We start from the raw sequence: 27,802 nt of genomic DNA, 5'->3' as shown, positions 1-27,802 counted from the left end.
ATTATAACAGTTTAAAAAAAAAACCCATGGCAACCATTTATAAACAAAAATTTCCACCGTAAATCTCTAAATCCCCGTTTGAACACATCCCCTGGTTGGATGTAGGGGGATGATTTGTGAATCTAAACAATCCGGAGCGTCACCCAAACGCATACAAAAAAATTCATTCAAGTTAGGAGGAGTTCAATCACAACACACGTACAGTAGAATTTGTATCCTATTTACTTCGTCTAACATTATCGACTTATCGTCAATACTATATATATACATAACACGCCGAACACGGACTGGTAAACTCACTACTTTACTTCGAAGCGTACATTCGGCAATAGTCAACGACCAACGTATTATAAAAACGTGTTCATTGTATATAACATTGTTTGTGTTTGTTACTTTACAATGTCAAAGTGTCCAAGTTCAAAATTACCATCACTTAGGAAAATGGATTGAACCATATAACAAATCAAGTGAGGTTTTCAAAACCTTAAATAATAATTCAGTTTTTTGTCAGTATTGTAATGAAGTAGTTGTAGTAGAAAAAAAGTTTCAAATTTATCAGCACGTTAAGTCATTTTCACACGAAAAATATTTGAAAACCCAGACTTCTAAACAAACATTCGTTTATCAACAGCATTAGGTGAAAATCAATCAGTATTTTTCCAAGAACTTTGTTCAGCTTTGATTGCATCTAAATACCGCTGCATAAATTGCAAAATACCAATTTCAGATCTTTTTTGGAAAAATGTACTCATCTACATGTACCTGATAAAAGTACCCTAAGGAAGAATTATGTAATCAAATGTTACACAGTTGTTTTAAAAAAAATACGAAAAACATAGGAAATTCGTTCATATATTTTTGTATCGATGAAACTACTGACCCACGAGGCAAATATCTTATAAGTTATTTATAAGATATAGCGTCGTTGGAATATTAAAATTTTTGGTACTACATATAGCATTATTATTATATATTTTGTGTTATGTCTGCATACCTACTATTGTATAGCTATAGCGTGTTTAGTGTATACCTACAAAAATTTAGTTAGTCATCAGTCATCACTCATCACATTTCGTCAATCGTCGGCACAGCATCACAGCGCATCTGACACTGCAGTCTATAATATTTAATACTTAATACGCATTTGCACTGCGGAGGAGTACCTAAACGGGCAAACGAGATCCAAACAAGATGACGGACGCAGAGAAAAATACATTTTCCACATTTTCCTCAGCCTAGAGTTGGGATCACAGCTACATCACCATAGTATTCGGATTGGCCGTTGTAATCATCGTATCATTCGGTCGTCGTTGGCCTATTTCTTTGGGTTCACCGTGGCATAAAGTATTGTGTTGTGCGATGACATTTTGGGAAAGAAGAGTGAAATCTATATGAATCTATAGTCTACAGCCCTGGTGCACCGTATTGTTTTTAAAGGGACGCCGTGCTTCTGTAACATTTTATATGGTCCAAAAATTGATTTGAAAACCCGACGATGGCGGCGATTGAAACAATTACGATTATGTAAATAAAAATGTTTAAATTATGTATAATTTTAATAAAATACATATATTCATATTACCTACCTACCCATTACAATTTTTTCTGGTTTTTATTTATTTTTATGTTTTTTATAGTTAGTCATGTTATGTTTTTGGAAGGGCGCCCTTAATTTAAAAAAGGCACCGCGAACAAAAACAGTTTGAGAAACGCTGCAGGTCTATAGAATTCTGTATTCACGTTTGCGAGTCTCGTCATTCGTCACTTCCGGTCCGTGTCTATGGTCTATGGTCCCGAGGATTGCCGAGGGCAGTATGTCAAGGTATGACGCACGATTAGTCACGTATATTATAATATACATGGATAATGAATATTATTCACATGTTCCTCGTACTAAAAGACGCCATTATGGTATTTTGTATTTTACTGTTTTACCATTATTTTTTTACAATTTATTGTAGTTGAACATATAATAATTTGTTTATAGTATTTTTATAGTGGGAACACAGACAGTACACACGGGACACGTTTGGGTGTTTAACCATCCCCCCCTCCCAGATTTTATTTTACACTATAAAAAGTAGAAATGTTTTTATGAAACATTTTTTAAAAAAACCCCACATTTCTCCACTTTATTAAATGTATGTATATACCACTGATGTTGTTTGTATAATATTTAATTTTATATATTTTATAAGTTTGTAAAATCCAAATAGAACATTTATAGATACATCTTACATGTATAATTTTCGCATAACTATGTGTTCAGCTTACTTAAAAGTCACACTGTAGTGGTCAAAATTTTATCGTATGTATAGAAATTTTGAATATAAATAACCAGTGTAAATTTCATGTATATAAGTTAATTTGTTTTAGAGTTAATTACACCGAAAACCAAAATCCACTTTGTCGAAAACCGATTTTGAAATTTTCGTTTTTCCCGGCGCTTTTGAAAACTATTGACAATTTTAAATTTGACCTCCCGAATGCACCAACTAGTTAACTTTCCCATCGAACAGGATACTGTTGAAGAAAATCGAAGCAGTTTTACTGCCCCAAACGGTGGTGACGGACAAAAAAATAAAAATTTAAAAAAAAACATACATTGTTGTAAAATCAATACATTTATCGCTCTGCTCAGAATTTTTTTTAGTGTTCTGTGTTGAAGTGGTTCCCGAGATGATTTAGATTCTTGATTAGACCCGGTAGGTCCAACCCGGGGAGGTGCTCAAACAGGGATCTACGGTGGACATTTTTGTTTAAAAATGGTTGCTATTTATTATAGGAGAAATATTTAATATTTAATATAAATTAGTATTTATTATTTCGTTGCCATTGGTTAATCGAGCAAATCAGGAAATCAGGTGCATCAAATCAAAATTTCGCACATTGTTCACGATCCGTCTACCAGGGAGGCTGAGTTGCACCCAAAAGGAGTTGAAAATTCACAATTTATTTTAAATTTGTAATTTTTTACGGGCAACGAAGTGCACGGGATCAGCTATAGTATATCAGTATATGTACCTATAAATGTCAGAGTTAAATTGTATAAGTGAACCAATAATTTTTCTCAAAAAGAACTTAGTTACCTATAGTGTCACTGACTAAACGCATTGCAGTAGTGCAACTAGGGGTGTGGCTAAAGGGTTTTAAATATCCCCCTTAAAATTTTAACCCTATAGTTGCGCCTATGTTCACCTGTAAATTGTAGGTCTTAGAAAATGTTGGTAAAATAATAATTTTACCGTAGTACAGTAGAATATTATTATTATATTGTAACTAGCTGATCCCGTGCACGTCGTTGCCCGTCATGTATCAACTCTATATGACTTAAACTTTGTTCAATTCGCTATTTAATATTCGGTATATGGTGTTCAACATTTATCTTAACTTTTCCGTTGCCCGGAATAAAAATTCTGATTCGCAGCAGTACATTATCAGGTAGGCAATCTACCTGCGGTAGATCGCGGACCCCGTGCTGTTTGTACGTAAGTGTATGATTTAACTCTAAAGTATTAAAGTTATACCAAGTTTGTCGTTTTTACTTACCTAATTCAATCTACGGTGGATTAATATGATCAATTTATACAAAATTCTATACTAACCAAACTAACTGTATACTAAAATCAGATGAATAAAAAAAAAACAAATTTAACCCTTTGTAAATATTAACCTATCTTCTTCCCAGAGGTTTAATCTACCCACTAACTATATATATACACAGACTAAACTCTGGAACTACTTATCAGATCTAATGTATATTGACAAAATATAATAATACAAATCAACAAATATGCCCGATTAACCAATAGCAAACAATATATTATGCACCGGTAGATTTTCCTAAAATTTTCTTTCATATAAACCTTCTCCGTAAAATACTCTTTTGTTTCAAAAAAAAAATCAAAAAGATCTGATAAGTAGTTCCGGAGTTTAGCGTGTACAGAGATTTTCATTTCACATTTTTATAGTTAGATTTTATATTATCCTACTAATATTATAAATGCGAAAGTTTGTAAGTATGTTTGTTACTCTTTCACGTAAAAACTACTGAATGGATTTTAATGAAACTTTACAATATAATATATCTGATACATCAGAATAACACATAGGCTACAATTTATAAAGATATATTGTATGAATTTTTTTATTTTAATTTAAAAATATGTGTAAATTGTATACCTATACCTTTTTTAGTAAGAAATAGTCGCTGGCTGAAAATAAATAACATTTAAACAATAAATAATTTATTCAAACAATTATTATAATATTATTTAGTTTAGCAAAAAAAAAAAAAAAACAACAATTAATCAATCACAAGTGAAGCGTGATTTTGTTTTCTATTTAGTAAACTAGAATTATAATTTTAACTTTCGAGTTTATATTATTAGTAGGATATAATATATAAATGAATGTTTGTGTATAAATTAGACTTCTGAGAAGAAGATAGGCTAATTTAAAAATGGTTAAATTTGTTTTTTTTATTCATCAGTGGGCCCCGTGTTGTTTGTACGTAAGTGTATGATTTAACTCTAAATTATCAAAGTTATATTAAGTTTGTAATTTTTACTTAATTCCACCTACGGTGGATTAATATAATCAATCAATACAAAATCCTAACCTAACCTAACCGTACTAAAATTCGAATAATAAAAAAAAAACAAATTTAACCATTTTTAAATTAGCCTATCTTCTTCCCAGAAGTCTAATTTACACACAAACATTAATTTATATATATCCTACTAATATTATAAACGCAAAAGTTAAAATTATAATTACAAAAATTATAATGCTATACTTGCAAATAATTCTAGTTTACTAAATAGAAAACAAAATCACGATTGATTAATTGTTTTTTTTTTTTTGACTAAACTAAATAATTATAATAATTGTTTGAATGTTATTTATTTTCAGCCAGCGACTATTTCTATTACTAAAAAAGGTATAGGTATACAATTTACACATTTTTTTAAATTAAAATTAAAATAAAAAAATCCACACAATAAAGCTATATTATTGTAAGGTTTCATTAAAATCCATTCAGTAGTTTTTACGTGAAAGAGTAACAAACATACTTACAAACTTTCACGTTTAAAATATTTGTAGGATTGTCATATTTTAAATTCTGAACAAAGCGATGAATGTATTGATTTTACAATGATGATATGCATTTTTTTATTTAGTGTCTGTCTTCGCGATATGCAGAAGGAAAAATGCTTCGATCTTCAATTTTGAGTGTAGTTTTTGATACAAAATTAGTTAAACACCCAAAAATTTGTTGTTAAAGATTTATGAATTGTTCAATTTTTATAGATAAGACTTGAAAATATAATATAATAGGTTCCTCATTAGACATTAATACTTGAATAGTTCATACTAGAACAAAAAATCTAAAAAAATATATACACTAGGTTTTTTTTATAGACATTTGAAACTGGGAATCGTGTTTATAAAAAGTAAATTTTAGGAATTGTGTTGCAGCCCATAAGTTTTTGTAGAAGAAAATAATACATCCATACGTAAGTTCCCAAAAAATAAATAACGAATACAAATTTCCTTTCTTATTCAGACTTTAGTTAGGACTGGTATCATGAATTCATAATAAGGTTCATCTCATACATTTTTATTAAAGCTAGTGGTTTTACAATGGTGTTTTTTTTTTATATATCCTGTATACGAAATTTCTACCAGAAGAAGTGCTTCGATTTCAACATATATGATATAGTAGGTACCTTATCTTTTAGCAAATTGGATCAAGATTGTACTTCAGAGATGTCATTTTTTGATTTTGAATGTTATGGGAATAACTACAGACAGATTACGAAAAACCGTTTAAAATGGGATTTTAATTTCTAACGATATATTAATTCAACTTAAAGGCTATAATAAATAATAAAAGCGGGGAAGTGGATGTCGCTCTGCTGTACAGTAGGTTACAAGTGAGTCAATTTATAATGGATTGTATTTAACTTGAATTCAATGATATAATATCATTGTGTAAGAAAAACGATTCTGAGCGGAGACGGTTTATCAGTCTGGATTTTTGTAATTTTTATTATTTATTATGGCCTTTAAGTTATTATTATAATATTATAATTTTTTATTCGTTGCTATACGGTGATAAACGTTATAATTTAAAATCCCATTTTAAGTGGTTTTTTGTAATTTGTCAGTATTTTTACCCGTGGCATTAAATAACTATTGAGAAAATCGAAAAATGACTCCTCTAAAGTACCATCTTGATCCAATTTCCTAAAAGATAAGGTACTATATGTTGAAATCGAAGCACTCCTTCTGGTAGAAATTTTGTATACAGGATATAAAAAAAGAAAAAGTAGACACCATTGTACGACTATAGCTTCTTCGCTCCGCTCAGAATATAAAATTTAAAAAATCCAGACTGATAAACCGTCTCCGCTAAGAATCATTTTTCTTATACAATGATATTATATCATTGAATTCAAGTTTAATGCAATCCATTATACATTGAGTCACTTGTAACCTACTGTACAGCAGTACAGTAGACATCCAATTACCCGCTTTTTAAATTTTTTATCTAGAAATTGTACAATTTGTAAAGAAAATTTTTACAATAAGCACAAATGTTTTTTTAAATTTATGAAAACTATTATAAAAATGAAAATAAAAAAATTTAATTTAATTTACAACATTTCAAACTAGCCGGGTGTGTGTGAAGTGGCCATCCATTAATGGAACTTCATGACATGTAGAAGCGTAGTCTTACTTCTTACATTTCTATTAAATTCTTCGTAAGCTAACAAGTCAATAATATAACTCTTTAATTTTCAAATGTTTTAATACTTGAATAGAATTCTGGAGTATTTTAAAAGGTTTGTGAATACTCAACAATTTCGAGTAATGGTATCGACTTGACTCGTTTTCGAAAAAACAATTCTTAAATTTATAGTTGGACAGTTGGTATAATATTATAATAAGTAATAGCATATTTTATAAATTTATTATATAATCGAATCCTGGCCGGTGGCCGGTGCATCGTTCCGCGGGCAGCTGCTGATGCCTGTAGCCTGTACTGCACTAGCACTACTGCTATATAGCATGAAAACGCGTATGGGTCGTATTATATTATACCATGCGCGGCGGCGGCGGCGTGGGCCGCTACGGCTACGACTACTTACTTGCAGCACACCCGTCGCCCCGTAATCTAGATCACGGTTTCACATATTTTCCCCATAACCCCATTCCGTGTCCGATTTCCGCCGCCGCCGAGGATGTAAATAACAACAACACTGCCCCGGCAACGATGGTGGGGACTGCGGCGATTGACGGTCGGTGAGTGAGGGGCAGGCCGGTGTGCGTTGTTTTGTCTGGTCTGACGTCCGTGTCGACGCCGACGCCGCCGCCGCCGCCGACCGTCATGGTGTGCTCGTTTGCGTGAGCGAGTGTTTATTGCGCATTTGCTGAGGACCGAGGAGCGACTGCGTCGTATTTTACTATTTTATAGTTGTGTGTGTACGCGCGCGAAGCACATCGCACTTGACTGCGACGTATCTCTATATGCCGTGCGGCGTCCTATGATATTGTATTATAGTTGTACTTTATAATATTATTATTGTCGCTGTCGTAACGCGTAACAACATCGTATGATATAAAAACATTGTTATTATAATATAGTATAAAGTACTGTTGAACATAATATCTTTTACATTTTCCGAAACAGCGTCCGAGTGCGCCGCAAAATCCGGACGTCCGTTTTTGTTATTGCTGTTACATAATTTTTCGTACTGCGAAAGTGTGTGATTTCACGTACGAGTGTACAATACCGGTAGTCGACAGGATATAACATTATGTAGGGTTTACGTTACGTCTGATACTTTTTTATTGTACATACCTAATATCAACTATTTTATTCGCGAACACGAATAATATTATAAACAATTAATAAATTATATACGTGATAACCGATATGTACGTATTATCGTAATATTATAATTGTGTACGACTGTAGCAGACAGCACCGGCTATAGTACTATAGTCCATAATAATAACAACACAATATTATTATTATTATTATTAAAATAGTGTGTGCAAATATAATAATAATAATAATAATAATAAAAGAGATGAGAAAATAAACGTGACATACGCATGGTGTATGGAAATGGTATAAACGTTGCGAGAATATTATTACCTACGTCGCGACGCATATCTGATATAATATTCTCATTCATTAAAACAGCCGAGTGCATATAATAATAATAATAATAATAATAATAATAATAAAATAAACATCGATTTCGTGGACGGTCGGTCGTGTCACGTCGCCGCCGTCATCGTCGCCACCGCCGCCGTAATCGTCGTCGTCGCCGCCGTACTAAAAGTCCGTAGTCGCGTTTTGCCCGTACACTATATACGCTATTAATAATAATAATAATAATAATAATAATAATAATATTTTAAGTGATAATAATATTTAATATATTATTATTATTATTTATTCGTCGTATACGACTAAACACAACGAGAACACAATATAGGTAATAACGAAAAACCACTGACATCACATTATCGTACCCAGTGTAGTTATAAAGTATTGTATTATTATTATTATTAATAATTGCTATTCTTATTGTAAATTATTACAATATTATAATATTATAATATTAACTGTTCATAACAAAATAAATCGCATTGAATATTATAAAATCTCGTTCCCGACTGTGTTGACGAATCCGGGTTTTTCCGTTATGATATTATTTCGCGTTGTTTTGATCGCATCGGGCTCCGGTGTCATTGACCTTTTCTCCGCGGTGCGTGTTGTGTTGACAATGGCGGAGCGACGCGCTTGCTGTGCGCATTTTTCTGTTAAAAACGTCCTCCGCTGAGGGCAATATTCTAACGTTGCTCAGTGTGTGCTCGGTTTTCGCGATCGTTTAGTGACAGCGTATCATTTGCTCCGAGTTATCGTAATAATATTACATACGCAACGATAGTGTCGACAATAAACGAATGCAGTCGGCCGTATTGCGCATTCGGTGTACATAATATTATTATCATATTATATTATCGTACGCGTACTACAAAAACTGCAGAGTGCAGCGACGAAGAGAGATCAAAAAATATATATTATACTGCTACTACTACTACTACTACTACTACTTGTGTGCGCGATAGTGTCATAAATATTATATCGTTATTTCAATAATATTATTGTAAGTCGTCGCCGTCGCCGCCGTTGTTGTTTTTTTATTTGCCGCCGAGTCGAGTGTTTTCCCGATCGAAACGAAAAAAACAAGTGTGCTCGTGCCCCGCCGCCGCCGCCGTGTTCCTAAGATTTGAACGACGAATAGTGCGTCACAACAACACGGATTTAGGAGGTAGGTGCTACAATACCGCATAGATACGGTACACACATTATACCATCATAAACCGACTGCTACAACACCGTGCACAGCGGTTGTAGGATCCAAAAGTACCTAATTATTGTTTTAAATTATATTAGGTAGTAAATAATAATGTTGTGTAAGACGGGCGTCGGTCGTATAGGTCATGCTATAAGCTACATACTACGTAGGTATCTACTATCTACTGTAGAATGTGTGTGTGTGTGTGTGTGGTCAAACGACGAGAAATCTATATAAAAAAAAAAAAAAAAAACCGACAACAATTTAATATTAATAACAACTGTTGTTGTGAATGAATGAGTGACATTGGTGGAGCTGGTCAAATAATAATTGTGCATCTGTGCTATCGACGCGTTAGGCGTCGCACGTTGGTTCAGCGCTTGGAAAACGGATATTACACTGTTACGGTTGTTAAGAACTCAACGAAATCAATTAATGTTACGAGACTGTTTGGTGGTGCGGCGGAAAATTCCGTTTCAACGAAACAAATCGCGGGGTCATTGAGTCGAAAAAATAATAAAATAATGAAAATTTTTTTTCCTCGCGAACAGTTTGTCGTGATAAGTAGTCGGTGCAAAATTATCAGCGCTGATAAGAAATGTATTATGTGTACCAGCTATTATTATGTATATTTACTACTATAGTTACCTACCTACAACCGACTATTATTATTAACCATTGACTTCGCGAATATCTCGTTTCGATAGTTGTGAATAAAGTGTGCATACTGCTTTTCGACCGTCTTCACTTGAGGTTTTTGTTTTTTACTCTCAATTTTTCAACTTTTCGCCGTTGTGTTTTCATTGCTCGTGCAGAAGTGCCTATCCGATTTACATCAGTGTGCCGTGTGTCCCCAATCATATCTCTTGGCCGGTGTCCGGTTTACGCTTGTGTGATCATTACAAAAGGACCCTGCTGCGCTACTTTACTATTTGTTAACTAGGTAGGTACCATAATATTGGTCTATTTTTTTTTTTTTTTTTTATCAACTCAATTATTTTGGTTTGACTGAGAATTGTGTATCTACATTGCACAATAATAATATACATCTTATCATTGACATTCTTGTACTCTTGTACGTATTTTCTGTTTTTCGGTTTCTGGCAATAAATCAGTGTACCTATTAGAGGCATATTCAAGAACTAAATAGATTCATAGTTTAAGAACATTTTAATTTGTTTATCACTATTGAACCGTATTATGTAAGTACAGTTTATTATTGAATTAATTGGTTATCTCCAGAGACCAGAGAGTTATCTCTCATTAGTCATTTCATATTTTCCTGTGTAGGTATTCAATATTATATTTGCAATGTTTGCTTGGCACTAGTTCTATTTAAAACATTTAATGAAACAAGTAGGTATTTATTTTGTGAATAACAACTTTTCCTTATTTGTGTAGGCCATGTTGTCTGACTGTTATTTTTTTTTTTAACATTGACAAAAATAGGTACGTACATAAAAAAACATTTTATTTTGTGATAGTTTGTAATGCATAGGCATTGTTATGATAAAAAAAAATTTAAACATATAGTAGGTACATTATTGTTAATACCTATTAATTTTCTAGTTTTTAGATTAAATTAATAAGACTAAACATGGGTAGGTATGTAAGATATGATAGGTATACTACCTATTGGTTATATTTTTATAAAAATTACTTTTGAAAAATTATATGTTATCAACTATTAAAGAATTTAAACTGTAGTACATTATAATTGGCAGATATTTGTTTATATTATTTGTTCAGTTTTATATGTGGCTAGGTTAATTTTACTTTTTCATTCAGGAATCTCGTTAGTGTGATATGTACAACCTCGAGTACAACAAAAGTGTCCGTCTATAGAATGTTAATTAAGATAAATCAAGTAGGTAGCTCTAAAATATAATTTACCTGTTATATAACTTTACTTATATGCATTCCAATAGGCAATATTTGAAATCAAATTTCAACTATGCAAGAAAATGTCTTATTGATTAATATACATGTTAGTAATATTGTGTTAGTTTAGTAGGTATACAATTTAAGTATTTCATACCAACAGTCATGAGATATTCTCGAGTACATAATATTATCCTGCATATTACCTATAAATATGTAAAAAAAAAAACTATCAATTACAAATAACTAATTTACATTTAGGTTTTTTGAGAAATATTAATGTTACATAATATTATATATGTGTAGAATATCGGTACTCCATTCCAAAATAAGTTCTGCTCACTATTCCTCTCTTTTGCTGGTCATTGGGTCATTATTTAATTTTAAAGGGGATATTGGAAAATTTTAAAAGAAACAATAGGTGGCATAGGTTGTAGTGACAATTTATGGCAGTTGTAGAGGAGATGAGAAATTTCAAAGTTTATAAATATAGCAATTCTTAATGTTTAACTAGGTAGGTAGTAGGTATTTAAAATACTAGGTAAATAGCTACTAATGTATCCGTCTAAAATATTTATTCATCAATATACATCACATAAATTATATATTTAGGCATCTACCTATAGCATATAATTGGTAATAACCATTAAATACCATGCATCATAGTAAAAAGAAAAACATTTTGAATACGTATGTTTAAATAGATACATCCTTCTTAACACAATTTAAAATTATTTTTAACACTAAAACACTGGAGAGTCGAGAATGGAAATAAATTTGTGAGACTGAAAGTTTTTACATAACGGTTTATATCTTAATCTTATAAAGGTTCTAAGCGGTTCTAAGGGAGTACCTCAGCAAAATGCCAACATTTAAATTGAATAAAAATAACATGATATTTTGTAGATAAACATACCTCGATTAAATCAATTGCATATAATACGAGATATAATATGTCTTACACATAATATATTATATGTTTATATCGAACTACAGGATGATTTTTTTTTAAATGTAAAATAATTAAAAGTACTTCCTTAATAATTTCTAAAAATAAAAAGTTATAGTTTCAATGTCTTGTGTTGGTCGTTGGTGAAGTGTACGTCCAAGATTATTTACAGGATTATATCCTACTATAAAATATCTATTATAACTTTTGGGTTCCAATAAAAAAGCATTGATATAATATTATATTACATGACTCAATTATTATAGAATTACCTAATAATATAAAACCGAGTATAAAACTAATTTTTATAGATAGGTAATTAAGTTAGTATTGTTTGCTCGTGGATTTTTTCTCCAGATTCCCTATAATATATTTCCCTATTTTTAAGATTTTAACTCTTAAGGTGGTGCCTATATATCACGGGAAAGGGATAACCAAGTTAATCATACAATTAAACAATGCAAATCAAAACTAGCCAACTAATATAGTTTTATTTAGCATGTCATGGCAGTCCATGCAAATAATTTTAATTTTATATTGACAGATGAATCATTGTATTTAATTTAAATTGTACAAAGTTAAAATATATACGTGATTATAATAGACTGTACATTAATATAATTTGTTGATTATTTATTTATAATTGTTAATAGTTGACTTTAGAATATTATTCGAATTTTGATAAATTTATAATGACTATTGTCTAGTACATATCTCAAAAACACCAACACTTGAAGGAACTGACATTCGTCATGTTTTTTATTTATATATTTATGACTAATTGGTAACTAATAAATGTTGTTTTCGCTTCTACTCTTGCAATGATTCATTAGTTCATTACATACTTATTGAATGTTATATATATTTAAGTTTCAAAAGTTTCAAACTTGGTACTTACAAGTACCAAAATATTTATATATCTTTATAAAAAGAAAATAATAGATTAATCATTAAATTATTGGTTTAAAGTAAATTAGTAATAGTATTTAAAATTTAGATTAGATGTTAAGCAGATTATCTTATAATTTATATGGAGTATTCTAAAAAAGGAATGATGAAAATAATCTGAAAATAATTATAAAATTAAATATTATTACATATGTTGTGTATTATTATTATTTAGATTATACTTTTAAACTAAATACCTAATCTTAAAATTAATATCTTTCAAGCATGAATCAATATCAGTTATCACTTATCACATTCTATTCAAACTCAGTACATAATACTTAATACTATTTAAAAAACAATTACATTTAATACACATATATATATATATATATCTGTAGCTAACATATGCATTTAGTGTGTTTAATTAAATGAGTAGGTAACAAAAAAATTTTACATAGAATACTGAAAGCAAGTAACAACATTATAAATGCAATTTAGTATTTATTATTTTTCTGATTTCATTACCAATAAAAATGATAAAATATAAAATATCCTGTTTATTTATTACAGAAACTTGTTTTTTTTTATCTTATCACATTCCACCGAGAATATTTTAACCATTAACATAATATAATTTTTTTTTTTTTACATAGTAGGTACCTATCAAGCTTGTTCTATTTAGTAAAAAACAAAAATTATATTATACCTATATTATGTATATAGTTTATTTTTAATTTATTTTTATTATATTTTTCAGATTAACTATGTAAAAACATTTTGTTATAATGTGTGGAGAGTGTGACAAAATACGCTGTTTACGTGACAGCTGCCCTGGTTTGGGCGGATGTCGATTATGTGGGAATTTTTCTTCCAATATTTACTATGAACATTACAACTTTTTAAGACCTTCATCTTTAACTAAATTTTCAAAAGTGAATCCAAAACATTACCGAAAACCATGGTTGATAGCGTCAAAATCTGTATGGAAGTCTGACTTTCTATGTATAGCCCTATGGTGTGTTGCTATTCTTAGTGTTAGTCAAGCATCTGCTGAACACCAGACACAAATTACAAGTTTACCTCCAATAGTCACGCAAGCTACAAATAATAGTGGAGTGCACTTCTCAGCTGGGAGAAGTAAGTTTTGTAATTATTACCTTAAATTATAAATATTTATAAATGTATATATTTTTTTTTTAGTATGTCAAAGTAAAGATATTAGAAATAAAGCTGAGAATCTGAATGCTCTTCGTGGTTGTAGAGTTATTGAAGGGTTCCTTCAAATTGTTTTAATTGACAATGCTAATGAAACAAGTTATGAATCGTTATCATTCCCCGAATTACGAGAAATTACTGGTTATTTATTGTTATATCGTGTAAATGGTTTAAAATCACTGGCTAAACTCTTCCCTAATCTATCTGTAATTCGAGGACAAGACTTATTTATGTCTTATGCTATTGCGATTTATGAAATGGTTCATTTGCAAGAATTGGGTTTGTACAACTTAATGGATGTTGTAAGAGGAGCTGTTTACATTACTAAAAACCCAATGCTTTGTTTTACACAAACTATTGACTGGATAAGAATTGCGCCTTCTGGAAAAGAATCACATGATATATATGTAAGTATAAGAATTATAAGAATAATGAAAATTCAATACCTAACATTTTTAATATTATTAGGATAATCGTCCTGTAAATGCATGTCCTGTGTGCCCATGGACAAATGACATAAGTTGTTCTGTTTCTAATCACACTAATGAACCTTTATGTTGGAATACTGAACATTGTCAAAGAAGTAAAGTTTTATTATTAAACCTTTTTTTTTTAATATCTAATAATTAAAATTATTTTTTTAGTCTGTCCACCAGAATGTGGTAACCTTAGTTGTACTGATGATGGCACATGTTGTCATGAACAGTGTCTTGGAGGTTGTACTGGTAAGAAACATGACGATTGTTTTGCTTGCAAGTATTTAGCAGATGAACGGGATTGTGTGAAAGAATGTCCAGCCGAAACATTGACGGTAAGTAATAGTGACTTCAACCATAACGTTGATTTTAATTACAATTTTTATTTTATAGTATCAAAACCGGCGTTGTATTCTGGAACGCGATTGTTATCGTATGCCACGATCAAGAGACTTACAAAATGGGTTACATTTACAATCATGGAAGCCATTTAATAATAAATCTTGTGTAATGGAATGTCCTCCTGGATTTGAGGAAGTCCCTACTGAGAACAGTTATGGAAAAGTTTTTAAATGTCAACAATGTTCTGGTAAAGTCTGATGCATTATGAATTGAAGTCATTAACTAATTGTATATGTTTGATATTATTATAGGACCATGTCGTAAAGTTTGTATTGCAGCTAACGTGGAAAGTATACAGTCTGCACAAAAATTAAAAGGTTGTGTTATTATTAACGGATCGTTGGAAATACAAATACGCGGTGGTAGTAAGTATAAAAGAGTAATAGTAAATATATTGGAAAACCTCCTTATTTTCTTAACACATTGACTGTCATATGGCCGCCGGCGGTCACAAAATATGTATTATCGGTAACGCTTAGCATATTTTTCCATGTCATTTCATTTTGTATATAAATTGTATAAATTGTATTTATAAAAAAAAAACATTTAGAAATATATAAAAAAAATAATAAAATGTTAATTACATCAAAAAATTAGTAATGATTCAGTACATTATTGTAGTGCTATCGCAAAGTTAATAATATAAAACCATATTCATTTACGGTTGCCGGCAATCATGTGGCGTGGTAGTAATGATCTATAACTATAGGCGCTGACAGTCGTGAAAATATAAAATTTTAAAATCATAGATGATTGCCGGCAAACGCATGGCAGTCAGTCAATGTGTTAATATTTCAAGTGTCAAGTATAACAATATTATTATTGTTATTATTTTTTTTAAATTTTGAAACAAAAATAAATTATCCTATACATTGATTTGATAAACATACAAATAAATGATTTATATTATAATCTAGTAACTACTGTATTGATTAATAATCTAGAACATTTAAATAAATTAATATTAACTATATTCCTTGTGTAGTTACTAATTATTTAATTATGTATGTGTATTTTTTAGTGAACATTGTAAAAGAATTGGAAGAAAGCTTAAGTATGATTGAAGAAATTACTGGCTACTTAAAAGTGGTTAGATCATTTCCATTAGTATCATTAACATTTTTAAGAAAATTACATGTCATTAGAGGAGAAACATTAGAAAGTTCAAAGTAAATATTTAATAAAATTTACTACCCATGTATCTTTCTTAAGTTTTAAATGAAACCTATATTTTATTCAAATTAAAGGTATGCATTAGTTGTATTGGACAATCAAAATTTAGTTGAACTGTGGGATTGGAGTACTCGAAAACCTGATGGTGAATTACGAATTGAACGGGGTCAAATATTTTTCCACTTCAATCCAAAGCTTTGTATATATAGAATAAAGCAATTACAAACTAATTTAGGTGATAGATTTAAAAATGTGGATGACCTGGAAGTGGCACCCAATTCAAATGGCGATAAAATGGCTTGTAAAAATTTATTTATTTACATTTTTAAACTTTAAAAAAAAATAATAATTTATGTCTCCAGGTACAGTTAAGAAACTGAATGTATCAACAGAAGTTGTACTCTCAAATTCGGTTCTACTGAAATGGTCACCTTTCGAACATTATGATACTCGTACATTGTTAGGATATGTAGTTTATTATTTAGAAGCACCATATAAAAATGTTTCTCTGTATGATGGTCGAGATGCTTGTGGTGGAGATGGGTAAATATAAAATTTTAAATGAATAGAAGCTTAACATTTTAAAAACATGAATAAAATGAAAGTCCTACATTAATTTAATATTTAGATGGAAAACTGATGATGTGGAATCAACAGAAGTAACTACTTATGATTTGGTTGCTCTAATAACAGGACTAAAACCTTATACACAGTATGCATATTATGTGAAAACGTATACAATGGCCTCAGAATCCAATGGTGCACAAAGTGATATAAATTACTTTCGCACAATGCCAGGAAGTAGGTTTTTTGTATAATTTATTTAGATAAATGTTAAGCCATAAACTTAGATTATAAATAAACCTACATTTTACAGCTCCAAGTCCTCCACAAAATCTTCGTGTAAAATCTGTAACTGCTGATAGTATAAGTATTGAATGGATGCCTCCAGCTGAACCCAATGGTGAACTTAAACACTACATTATTAAATATACATCGATTAACATATCTGGGGATTCATTATTGAAAAGGGATTATTGCCAGAATAGTATGTATTTTTTTTTTCATTTAAATTGTGTTCCAATTAATTTTGTTTATATAATTATAATTAAATATTTAGGTCCAAATGTGAATGAATTTCCTGACAGTTATTCTGGTAGTTTAAATGAAATGGTTAATAATGATCAGAAAGAAAATTGTAATTGTACTGATCAACCAGAAAAAAAACAATCCAAAATTAAGGATGAACAACAAATCCAAATTATGATAGAATTTGAAAATAACTTGCAGAACATTTTATATGTTAAGACGTATGTATAACTTAATATTAGTAAAACACGGCTTTTGATGAATATTTTACAATGGTTTTTTTAATTTTTTTTTAAAACATTTTTTATGTGTGTTACTTCCTATTAGATTAGCAAAATTGCTCAGATTTTCAACTCCAGTATTTTTTCTGGTAGAAAAGTTAATCAAGTTGGTACTCTTTTAGTAGGGGGAGGGATAAATAACTTCAAGTAATTTTCTTAATTATTGAAAAACAATATGATTCGGCATAATCAATTTTCTCGTTATGTTGTAATTCAAAAACAAATAACCATAAATATTTGAAATTTTTACCAAATGTTTATATTATAATTTTCTTAGATACTATAATTTTCAAAGTAATTTGACTTTTTCGAGCTATTTATAAACATTTGAACATTTCAATGTTTCTTCTACAAATTTTGATAAATACAGTTTCACTCTGTCAAAAAGCTTGAAAAAGTAATACAATGTTCTTCATACATTTTTATTGCTCAAATTAAATAAAAAATTATTGTAAATCATTAATTTTTTATTATAGCTGCGTCAAAATTTGTCAAAATTACAGACATTTTAAAATTGTTTTGTAGTTAAAAGTTTTAAATTTTAATAGCTCACGTTTGAAAATTTAATACATGGCTTCTAAGAAGTAATTTTTACCAAAACTCAAAAATCCAATAAATATATTAACTTAATAGCACAGTTTTTTTTTTATAGTCATTTGAATTTCAAATCTTAACGAAATTGAATAAATATTGATATAGATTTTAGTGTTATTTTATTGTAATTCTATGATATTTTTTGGGATTCTGCATTTTATTATACCGGGTGATTCTTTTATTAAACAACACTTATTTCAAAAAATGTACATTTTTTTGAAAATATTTTTTTACATAGATTCAAGTCACTTATAAAACAATGTTTTTATTAAAAAATTAGATTTTTAAATATTTTTTATCTTTATAAATTTTTAAGTTTTTACTTTTTTGAATGACAACATAGGGTTTTAATTTTATATTCCAAAGCAGAATATTTTTCTTAGTATTTCTTAGTATTTTAGTTTTTCTTAGTTTATGAGTTATAAATAAAGACCGGATTTATATGTTTTTACATATCGTTACTGGGTCTATGCAGTCTTATGAGAGTAAAAAATGTGGATGATTTGTTCAATTCTGAATGCATAGAAAAAAGTTTTTTTTGCATATTTGAGAATATTTTATGGGTTAGAGAATATTTAACTCATTTAGCATATTTTGGAAGAAAAAATTTTTTTGAACATTTACAATTTTTATTTTATCATTTCCAACTCTTACTAAAGTGCAATAATATTCCATTAGAATACGAAACTTTAAATACCTAATAATTAACTCAATATTAATATAAAATTGAAAAAAAAAAAAAATTTAAATGCATATTAAAGTAAATATAATGATGTTTATTGATTATTTTTGGATATTTTTGCTTTTTTTTTGTATATTTTGCATATTTTAGCATATTTTTTAAATTTTTAAGAGAATATAATGAGAATATTTTAAGGTTTTTTCGAGAATATTAGCATCATATTTAAGGTATTTTAAGAGAATATAAATCCGGTCTTTAGTTATAAATATTCAAAGTTTAAATGAGCGCAGTGTAGTGGTACGGGGTTACCCCGCGAAATGTTTGTCTACTTCTCCGCTCATCAAAACTTTGAATATTTATAACTCATAAACTACTCACCCCAAATTCTATTTTCATGTATCAAAATACTAAGAAAAATATTCTGTTTTGAAATATAAAATTAAAACCCTATGTTGTCTTTCAAAAAAGTAAAAAACTTAAAAAAATATTTATAAATATAATTTTTTAGTAAAAACGTTGTTTTATAAGCAACATGAAACTATGTAAAAAATGTACACTTTTTAAAAAAATGAGTGTGATATAAGAATCAGCCGGTATTTCACTATATGCAATGTGATATTCAAAATATTTAGATTCCTTTTAAGAGGATGCCACTCATGCATTTGTTGTCTCCGTCTTATACACGTATGACATACCAAATTTTCGTTCAATTGTTTGCTGTTAGTTTTTATATTAGAGTTATTTATATTATCAAACTTTTGGGTAAGAACATTATCATCTGTGTTTAAGCATCATCAATATTTTAGATGTTTTAATTTTTAAGATAGTATGGGTATGTGAAATATCACACTATTGATACTAGTGAACGAAAATTGTATTTTGGTATGTCATACGTTTGTAAGACAGACAACAAAGGCATGGGTAAGCATCCTCTTAAGCTATTAACTATTTATAGTTAACACTGTATAATTACTAATAGTAAAATAAATTACTATAATAATTATTAATAGTAGTATACATTTATGATAATATTAAATACTTGGTAATATAGGCTGACTGAACAACTATTGCAATGGCAAGGTATACTTGACTCTCATTTTACAGCATAGCGGTTACCCACTCTTTCCCTTTTTTATTTTTTGAACACATTTTAACATGTTGAATATTTTTTTTTTAAGTAATAACCCTAAAAGTGATACTTTACCAAAGAAAAAACGGGATGTATCAAATTTTGATCTACTAGAGTTCCCAAATAGTACAATAAGGATCAATCTTTTATCTGATGCAGATAAAAATTTGGAAAGTATGTTATTTATATTTTAATAATATAATTTTATAATAAATATTAATATATATATATTTTTTTAGATGAAAATAAGAAAATAGTAGTTCCTAGTAATCAGTTGACATTTACGCTGCATGAAAATTTAACTCATTTTACTAGTTATAATATTGAACTATATGTGTGTAGAGAATGGCTCAAAAATGAGATTAAAGAACCTAATCAAAACATTAGTAATTGTAGCATTCAAAAAGCAATGACAACAGCTCAAACAAGCAAAAAAGGTAAACTAGTTATTTTTCTAGGTTTTTATTTAAAATAAAACCTTATCCTTATACTTATTAACTGTTATTTTTTATTGTCTTAAATCTATAATAATCTTTATTAGGTGATTCACATTATGTAAATTATTTATTGTTTTTTTATTGATCGTGAAGCCCGGCAACTATGGCCATTAGCTGTTTGTTTTTGTTTGCAGGGGAGGGAACTGTAGGTGTAACACGTGTGTGTAGTTTTGGCAGATTTTTTAGTGGGCACCCGTGGGTATCTGCCATGCCCGGGTGGGGGATGGCGGCACTTATCTTCTGACACCGTAACTTGCCCGAAGAAAAATGCCGCCCATGAACCGAGGTTTGAACCAGCGTCGGTGTGCGTCACAACCGACGCCTTAGTCCGCTCGGCCACTCAGTCCCCCTATGTAAATTAGTCTGGGATTGAAACCAACATACATTTTAGAACTTGTATTTATTGTAATATTATAAAATAATTTTAGAAATAGAAACATTACTCAAATTCTTAAAATCAAGTTTTTAACTGGTGTCCTACCTGAATCTTGCATCGCTATGTTTAAACTGTCGAAATAACCTACCTTAAAAAATAAGTTGATAAATAAAATAAATTAATACATCAAGTTTTTGTTGAAATATCTAGTGAACCCTTAACAAAAGATTACCCATTGTGTAATCAATATCTACAATCTCGGTGAAGATATTTTTTCAAACATCAACGCTAAAATAACTAACTTGGAAACCAAGTGTGCTAAATTCTGACTTTTATTGTTTGTTTATAGTAACAAAAAAATTGTCATAATAGACTAACCTAACTTAACAGTTAACTCATAAAAGTATCAAAATATCTACAGAATTTAGGACGAATTTATGCTTTTCTTAATTATCTTATTATAAATCTACTTAAAATTTTTTTTTTAATTTTAGAATCTGCTGATAGAATCGATCCCTTAACTGTTAAAGCTGTTAACGCGAATACTACCAGCCCAGGTTCAATTAAAATATTCTGGAAAGAGCCTGAAGTTTCAAATGGACCTATTGTTAGCTATCAGTTGGAATACAAAAAAGTCGGAGATCATGTAATATAAATATATATAATTATAAATGTATTAACTTGAAAACAAAATATTAATGTACTCGTTTATTTTTGGTATTTAAATAGCTTAATCCACCTGTTGTTTGTATAACCAGACAGCAGTATCAGCAATCTGACTACTCACATACTTTATCAAACGTAGCACCTGGAAATTATAGTTTTCGATTACGTGCAAGATCATTAGCTGATTATGGAGAATTTACACAATATAGCCATTTTTTAATTCCCGTAAGTCTTAATTTGGATTATTTATTATTTATTATTTATTCATTTTATATTTTAAGGAGGCACTTTCAATTACCACTCCTCAATTGATGTTTATTATATTCATGGTTACTGGAATGATTGGTGCTGTAATCATGTTAATATTCTATGTTTTACATCGTTATTATAAAAATAAATTGGCTTCAACAAGATTATTTGTAACATGTAATCCGGATTACGTTAGTTGTGGTGAGGTTAATTATTTATGATGAACTTTTTAATAATACAAGTATAAATAGTAATATAGTAATACATGTTTAAATTATTGATGTTTATTCTGTAGAATATCAAACTGATGAATGGGAAATTCCCCGTGATGATGTTGAAGTTTTAGAGCCATTAGGCCGGGGTTCTTTTGGTATGGTGTATCGTGGTAATTGGAAGAAAAAAGAGAATGAAATTGTACCATGTGCTATCAAGACAGTTACTGAAAATAACAATTTGATGGTTCGACATGATTTTCTTTCAGAAGCTAATGTTATGAAGTGAGTTCAAACATAAACTTCTTCTTGGGTGCTCTTAACGGCCACTAGGACCATCCCGACAAACCACTAAACCTCTAAGTCTCTCTGCCTTCTACTTTTGTTTTCCGATCTAGACCGTTCCAATTTAGTGATTCTATGTCTATCTTTACCATGCCTTCCCAAACATAAACTATATTATTTTATAATTAATCCATAGTCAACAATTTTTTTATAAGCATTTAAAGTTTGAATTTTGACAAATGCGTAAAAATCACAAAATGTGTAGATCATTTAGAGTTACAAATGACTAAAAATTTTTCTTTTTAAATCTAAGATTTTAGAGTGTAATACAAGATTCCTTATAAGGTTATCTATCTTTATAAAAAAAAAATATCAAAAAAAGTCAAATTAAATTTTATGAGCGTTAGAAGTTTAACTTTCAATTCATATACTTGATAAAATTTTCAAAATATTTTGACTTTTTGACCTGTTTACGGACAATTTAAAATTTCAATTTTTCAAATTATTTTTTTTATAAATATCAATACAATTTTATTTGTTATGCCAAAAAGCTTGATAATTTCATACAAGGCTCCTGATATATTGCTTAAATAGCATTCAAAAAATATTATAATTCCATAGGCACAATTTTTTTTTATAAGCATTTAAAGTTCGATTTTTGACCAAATTTATCAAATTTAAAATTTAAAAATGATTTCATAGTTAAAAATTTATAAAATGTTAAACTTTTCTAACTAAAGATAGAAAACTTACAACAAGGTTCCACGTAAATAGGTTATTCTGTAACCAAAAAAATCTCAAAAATTTAAATCTGTTTTTTTTTATAGTTATATTTTATGTTCAAATTTTGAGGAAATTAACTATTATATTAAATAACCTAGGATAACATTTTTACTTTTTTTATTATAATTTTATAATATTAATTCAACTTGCCGGTTACCGTATTAATAATAAGTAATAAGTAATAACAATATAAATATATTATAAAATATTCACACTGACAAACTGTCATCGCTCAGAATCGTTTTTTGTATACAATGATATTATATCATTGAATTCAAATTTAATACCATCCATTATACAGTGACCCCTTTGAAACCTACTGTACAGCAGAGAAACATCCACTTACCCACTTTTTTTAAAAATGTATTACTATTACAATGTATCTTTTAACAGGGAATTTTGTTCTGCTCATGTTGTACGCCTATATGGTGTTGTATCACAAGGTCAACCAGCATTTGTTCTAATGGAATTAATGCCTCAAGGTGATCTCAAGTCATATTTGCTTAAACATCGTCCAGAAATGACAACTGATCCTTCTCTTAAACCTCCAACATTAAGGGTATTTAATTTTTAGAGATATATAATAATTTGTCTTTATTTTCATACATCATGTAATAAATATATAAATATTTATATTTTTCTTTTTATAGGATAATTTACGTATGGCTATTGAGATTGCTGATGGAATGTCTTACCTTTCATTCAAAAAATATGTTCATAGAGATTTAGCAGCTAGAAATTGTATGGTTAGTGATAACAACATTGTTAAAATTGGAGACTTTGGTCTTACAAGAGATATTTATCAGACAGATTATTATAGAAAAGGTAAATGTTTATCCTATTTGGTTAATATTTTTCATATTTTAATTTAAATGTATATTTAATTTTAGATTCTGAAGGTATGATGCCAATCCGATGGATGGCTCCAGAAAGTCTTCAGTCTGGTCTTTTCACTTGTTTTTCTGATGTCTGGAGTTATGGAATAGTCTTATGGGAAATGGTGACGTTAGCAGCTCAACCATATAGAGTAAATATATCGAAGTATAATTTTTATTTTACAATTATTAATGGTTTGGTAATGTTTTAGGGTGAGATTGACAAAAATGTCATATCTTATGTTAGTAGTGGCGGTATTATGGAAAAACCAGACAACTGTCCTGATATTATATATGACTGTATGAAACTTTGTTGGCGTTTTAAAGCTTCAGAACGTCCTACATTTGCAGAAATAGTGAAAATGTTCTTGCCATGTGCTCGTTCAGATTTTGCACAAACATCCTTTTTTCATAATGAATTACAGTCTGAAACACAGCGACTTGATGTTTCTGAAAATGGTATCACAGAAACAGAGTCTTTGGAGAGAGAGCGTAAGCAAACTGAACGAGACCAGATAACAACAGCATTAGAAAACCAAGCACATTATTGGAGAGGGTCATTGCCTTTTGAACGGTTAGCACCAAAAGCAGATCTGGAAGAAGATGATGATGATGAAGAAGATTCAGATAATGAGTTGCAACGGTTGCATATTGAAAACTTTGCATGTAAAAGGCCACCTAACGGATACATGTCCATACATAATGGTAATGGTATAAATACCACTATATGCTGACCTTAATTTTATTATTATTATTATTATTATTATTATTATTATTATTATTATATATATATTTTTTTTTAATAGAAGTAATTTTTTAGATCAAACTTTTTTTCTCTTTTATATGGTATATTTTGTTTTTATATTTATATAGTTCCTAATTGTTGTGTCAAATATGCAGAGATGGGTCTATGTTATGTGTATAGAAATTTATTTTACCGATAAATCACACTATTTATATTTTGTATGTAACATATATCATATACATATTACATACCTATACACATTTAAATATATTTTACCAATAATATTAAAATGTGTGCGATTTTCTTTAAGTATATACACTATAACAGTTTGTTCATATAATTTTTTAAACATTAATTTAAATAACTTGACTGTTATGGTAGTTAACAGTTATAAATAATGAATACATTTTTTAATTTTTTTAATCTTGTGAAAGAAAAACTTTAAACAAATAAAATTTACTAGTTATATTATCAGATATAAAATTGATTGAAAAAGCAATAGTTTTATTATTTTTAATTTTTAATTAAACCATGACAAGTTGACAAGTATAATATTAACACTTTTTATACATTTTATTTTAAAGTACATATCCCATAAATAAAAGTTTTCATACCTCTGTTTTAAATCTTAAAAATTCAATAATTCACTTATGTTTACATACGCAATTTTTATTTTTTAAGTTTAAAATAGATATTTTTTTTTCAATTTATAATAAAAATATATATAATATTTAACCCATCTTTGCAATATTAATTGAACATTTTTTTTTAACTTCCTGTGAATTACCCGCCACATGGGTAAAATCAGATTGAACTTGCTCAATGCCAAAGCCAGTGTATTTTTTCAATATAGGTTTAGTTCCTTTTTTTCTTTTCTTTCCACAGGTGTGCAATTTAATAGTCTATAGTTTTTTATTATTATTATTTTATTATTATTATTATTATTATTTTATAAATCATATTCCTATAAGACTGTCTTTTATAAATAAACTACTTATGTAGTTTCCATAGTACACACATATTTAAAGTTGAACCTTTGTTACCTGAAACTTAGATTTAAGTTTAACATATAATTTATGTATATATAAATTATATATATATATATATTATCATTATAAGACATGATTCTGGTTCAGTTTCAATATGCAAAAGGAAGTAAAAGGAGAAAACAAACACATAGATAATTTGGTTATATGTATTCATTAATTTTAGTTGAAAGTGTTTTTATACTTTTATTTTATTATTTTATAAAAAGTGGTGTAAATATGTTTTAATTTGATAAATTGTGTAAACTAACATTTTTTTTTGTATCTATAATATATTTATACTTATACTATGTGTTATATAATATGTATATTATATATATATATATATATATGAGAAGTAGCAATCATATGTCTTGACCAAATGTTTTGTCATAAGTGCAGTAATAAATGTATAATTATAATTGTTCCTAATCGCAGTTTGTAGATTCTAAACAAATACATGATTCAATATAATAATAATGATTTCATAAATAGTAATTTAAAGAAAAAAATTATTCTAAAAATACCTTATTAAAAATAGTCATAATTTATTTTTTTGTTCAATATTATTTTGCAGGTTTTTATAAAAATACCGCAAAAAGCAAGAAATAATAAATTTTTAATAGAAATGTGTTAATTATCTAGTATCTGGTGTTCTGTTTACTCAATATCTGGTATGGAACATACCTGATTCTTGAATTTGCTATATTTTATTGAATGTGATAAATGTTTTACTTATTGTATGGAATCATGTTTTGGTATTCTTAAAAAATTAATTATTTTTGTCGAATACAAAGTGCTTGTATATTGCAGTTTTATAGATAACAAAATATCATCACAAATAATTTTGTCAATTTTGATATTGATTACCTATTACTTACTCATAACATTACTTAATTATTTTAAACTATATTTTTTCAGTATATTATATCATAAAATATTTTTTATTGTCTATATTCTTTCAAGTATTCTTCATTCAAGAAAATTTTGTCACATTCGATAAATTAAAAAAAAAATCTCACATTCTCATACTATTAATATACATTATTATAAAATCATATTCAATGACCATTGACCTATAAAGTAATGAACTGGTAACAGTGAAAGTTCTGGGGGTCAAGATTATTGGAAAAAGATAGCGTACAACTTGGTTATCTACTAAGATCATCTGTCCATCAATATCCATTTATAGTGGTAGACGGTAGTGAGAAAGAATTTCATCTTCAAAGATAGTAACATTTTTAGAAAAAGATAGGATAAACTTAAGAGTTTTGGTCCAACTATGCACTGGTATTTTATGTACGTATTCACTATTTCGTTATAAATTAGAAGCTCTGAACACAAAGTACAGTGAACAATTTGTTCTGGTGGTGTGGGTAGTGTATGGATACTATTTCATAGTATAATAATCATGGAAACATGCCATAGGGTAATAACTATTGTAATATGTTATCCATTTTGACATGAATAAACGATATATGAGTACTTTAATACTTGATAGAAGATAGTATAGTAGGTACCTAGTTTAGAATATCGTGCTAAACAGTAAACTTTCAGTTTAACTTTGTTTTTATTGTTTTTAGGTATACGAAAAAAGTTCATATTGTTTCAAAATCCATAATTTTTGTGTTTTTGAAACTTTAATAACTTTTTTAGTAGTTCCGATATCGAAAAAATAAAAACGATATTTCGCAGCCAAAATTCTCCTTTTTATGTGGAGAAAATATTGTTTTTCTTCCTTATGACTGTAACCTTCTCGGTTCTTTCCCACGCTAAATAGTTTTTGGTATGTTTTACATTTATAAGACTGCAGAGACAACGCACGCGGGTGTCGGCCGTAAGCGTGTAGCATCCTCTAAAGGTGCCCGAAATTGTTTTATGAATTTCTAACTCGAAATAATTTGCCAATTGTCATGATTAAAATGAATTTTGTCAACATTTTAA

General features: G+C 28.7%; 1 protein-coding gene across 3 annotated transcripts; it reads left to right on the top strand.

Moving 5' to 3' along the window:
- The first annotated feature begins 7,836 nt into the window (after nucleotides 1-7,836).
- LOC132949791 (insulin-like receptor) lies at nucleotides 7,837-25,846 on the top strand. Of its 3 annotated transcripts, none has more exons than XM_061020872.1 (23): nucleotides 7,837-8,516; nucleotides 13,862-14,241; nucleotides 14,305-14,726; nucleotides 14,788-14,902; nucleotides 14,964-15,130; nucleotides 15,189-15,384; nucleotides 15,449-15,562; nucleotides 16,219-16,366; nucleotides 16,445-16,671; nucleotides 16,733-16,913; nucleotides 16,999-17,171; nucleotides 17,248-17,418; nucleotides 17,491-17,680; nucleotides 20,195-20,319; nucleotides 20,385-20,582; nucleotides 21,513-21,664; nucleotides 21,748-21,909; nucleotides 21,966-22,134; nucleotides 22,229-22,430; nucleotides 23,607-23,772; nucleotides 23,864-24,038; nucleotides 24,104-24,240; nucleotides 24,301-25,846. In XM_061020872.1, exons 2-23 carry the CDS (start codon nucleotides 13,890-13,892, stop codon nucleotides 24,820-24,822), a joined length of 4,464 nt encoding a protein of 1,487 aa, XP_060876855.1. In that variant the 5' UTR covers nucleotides 7,837-8,516; nucleotides 13,862-13,889; the 3' UTR covers nucleotides 24,823-25,846. The 3 variants fall into 3 exon arrangements, with proteins under 3 accessions (XP_060876855.1, XP_060876854.1, XP_060876851.1); XM_061020871.1 differs by having other exon boundaries at nucleotides 7,838-9,356; XM_061020868.1 differs by having other exon boundaries at nucleotides 7,838-10,326.
- The last annotated feature ends 1,956 nt before the right edge of the window (nucleotides 25,847-27,802 follow it).

Source organism: Metopolophium dirhodum, chromosome 7 (assembly GCF_019925205.1).
Source record: "Metopolophium dirhodum isolate CAU chromosome 7, ASM1992520v1, whole genome shotgun sequence".
In the NCBI taxonomy this organism is placed as follows: domain Eukaryota; kingdom Metazoa; phylum Arthropoda; class Insecta; order Hemiptera; family Aphididae; genus Metopolophium; species Metopolophium dirhodum.
This window is presented reverse-complemented; position numbering and strand designations above follow the sequence as displayed.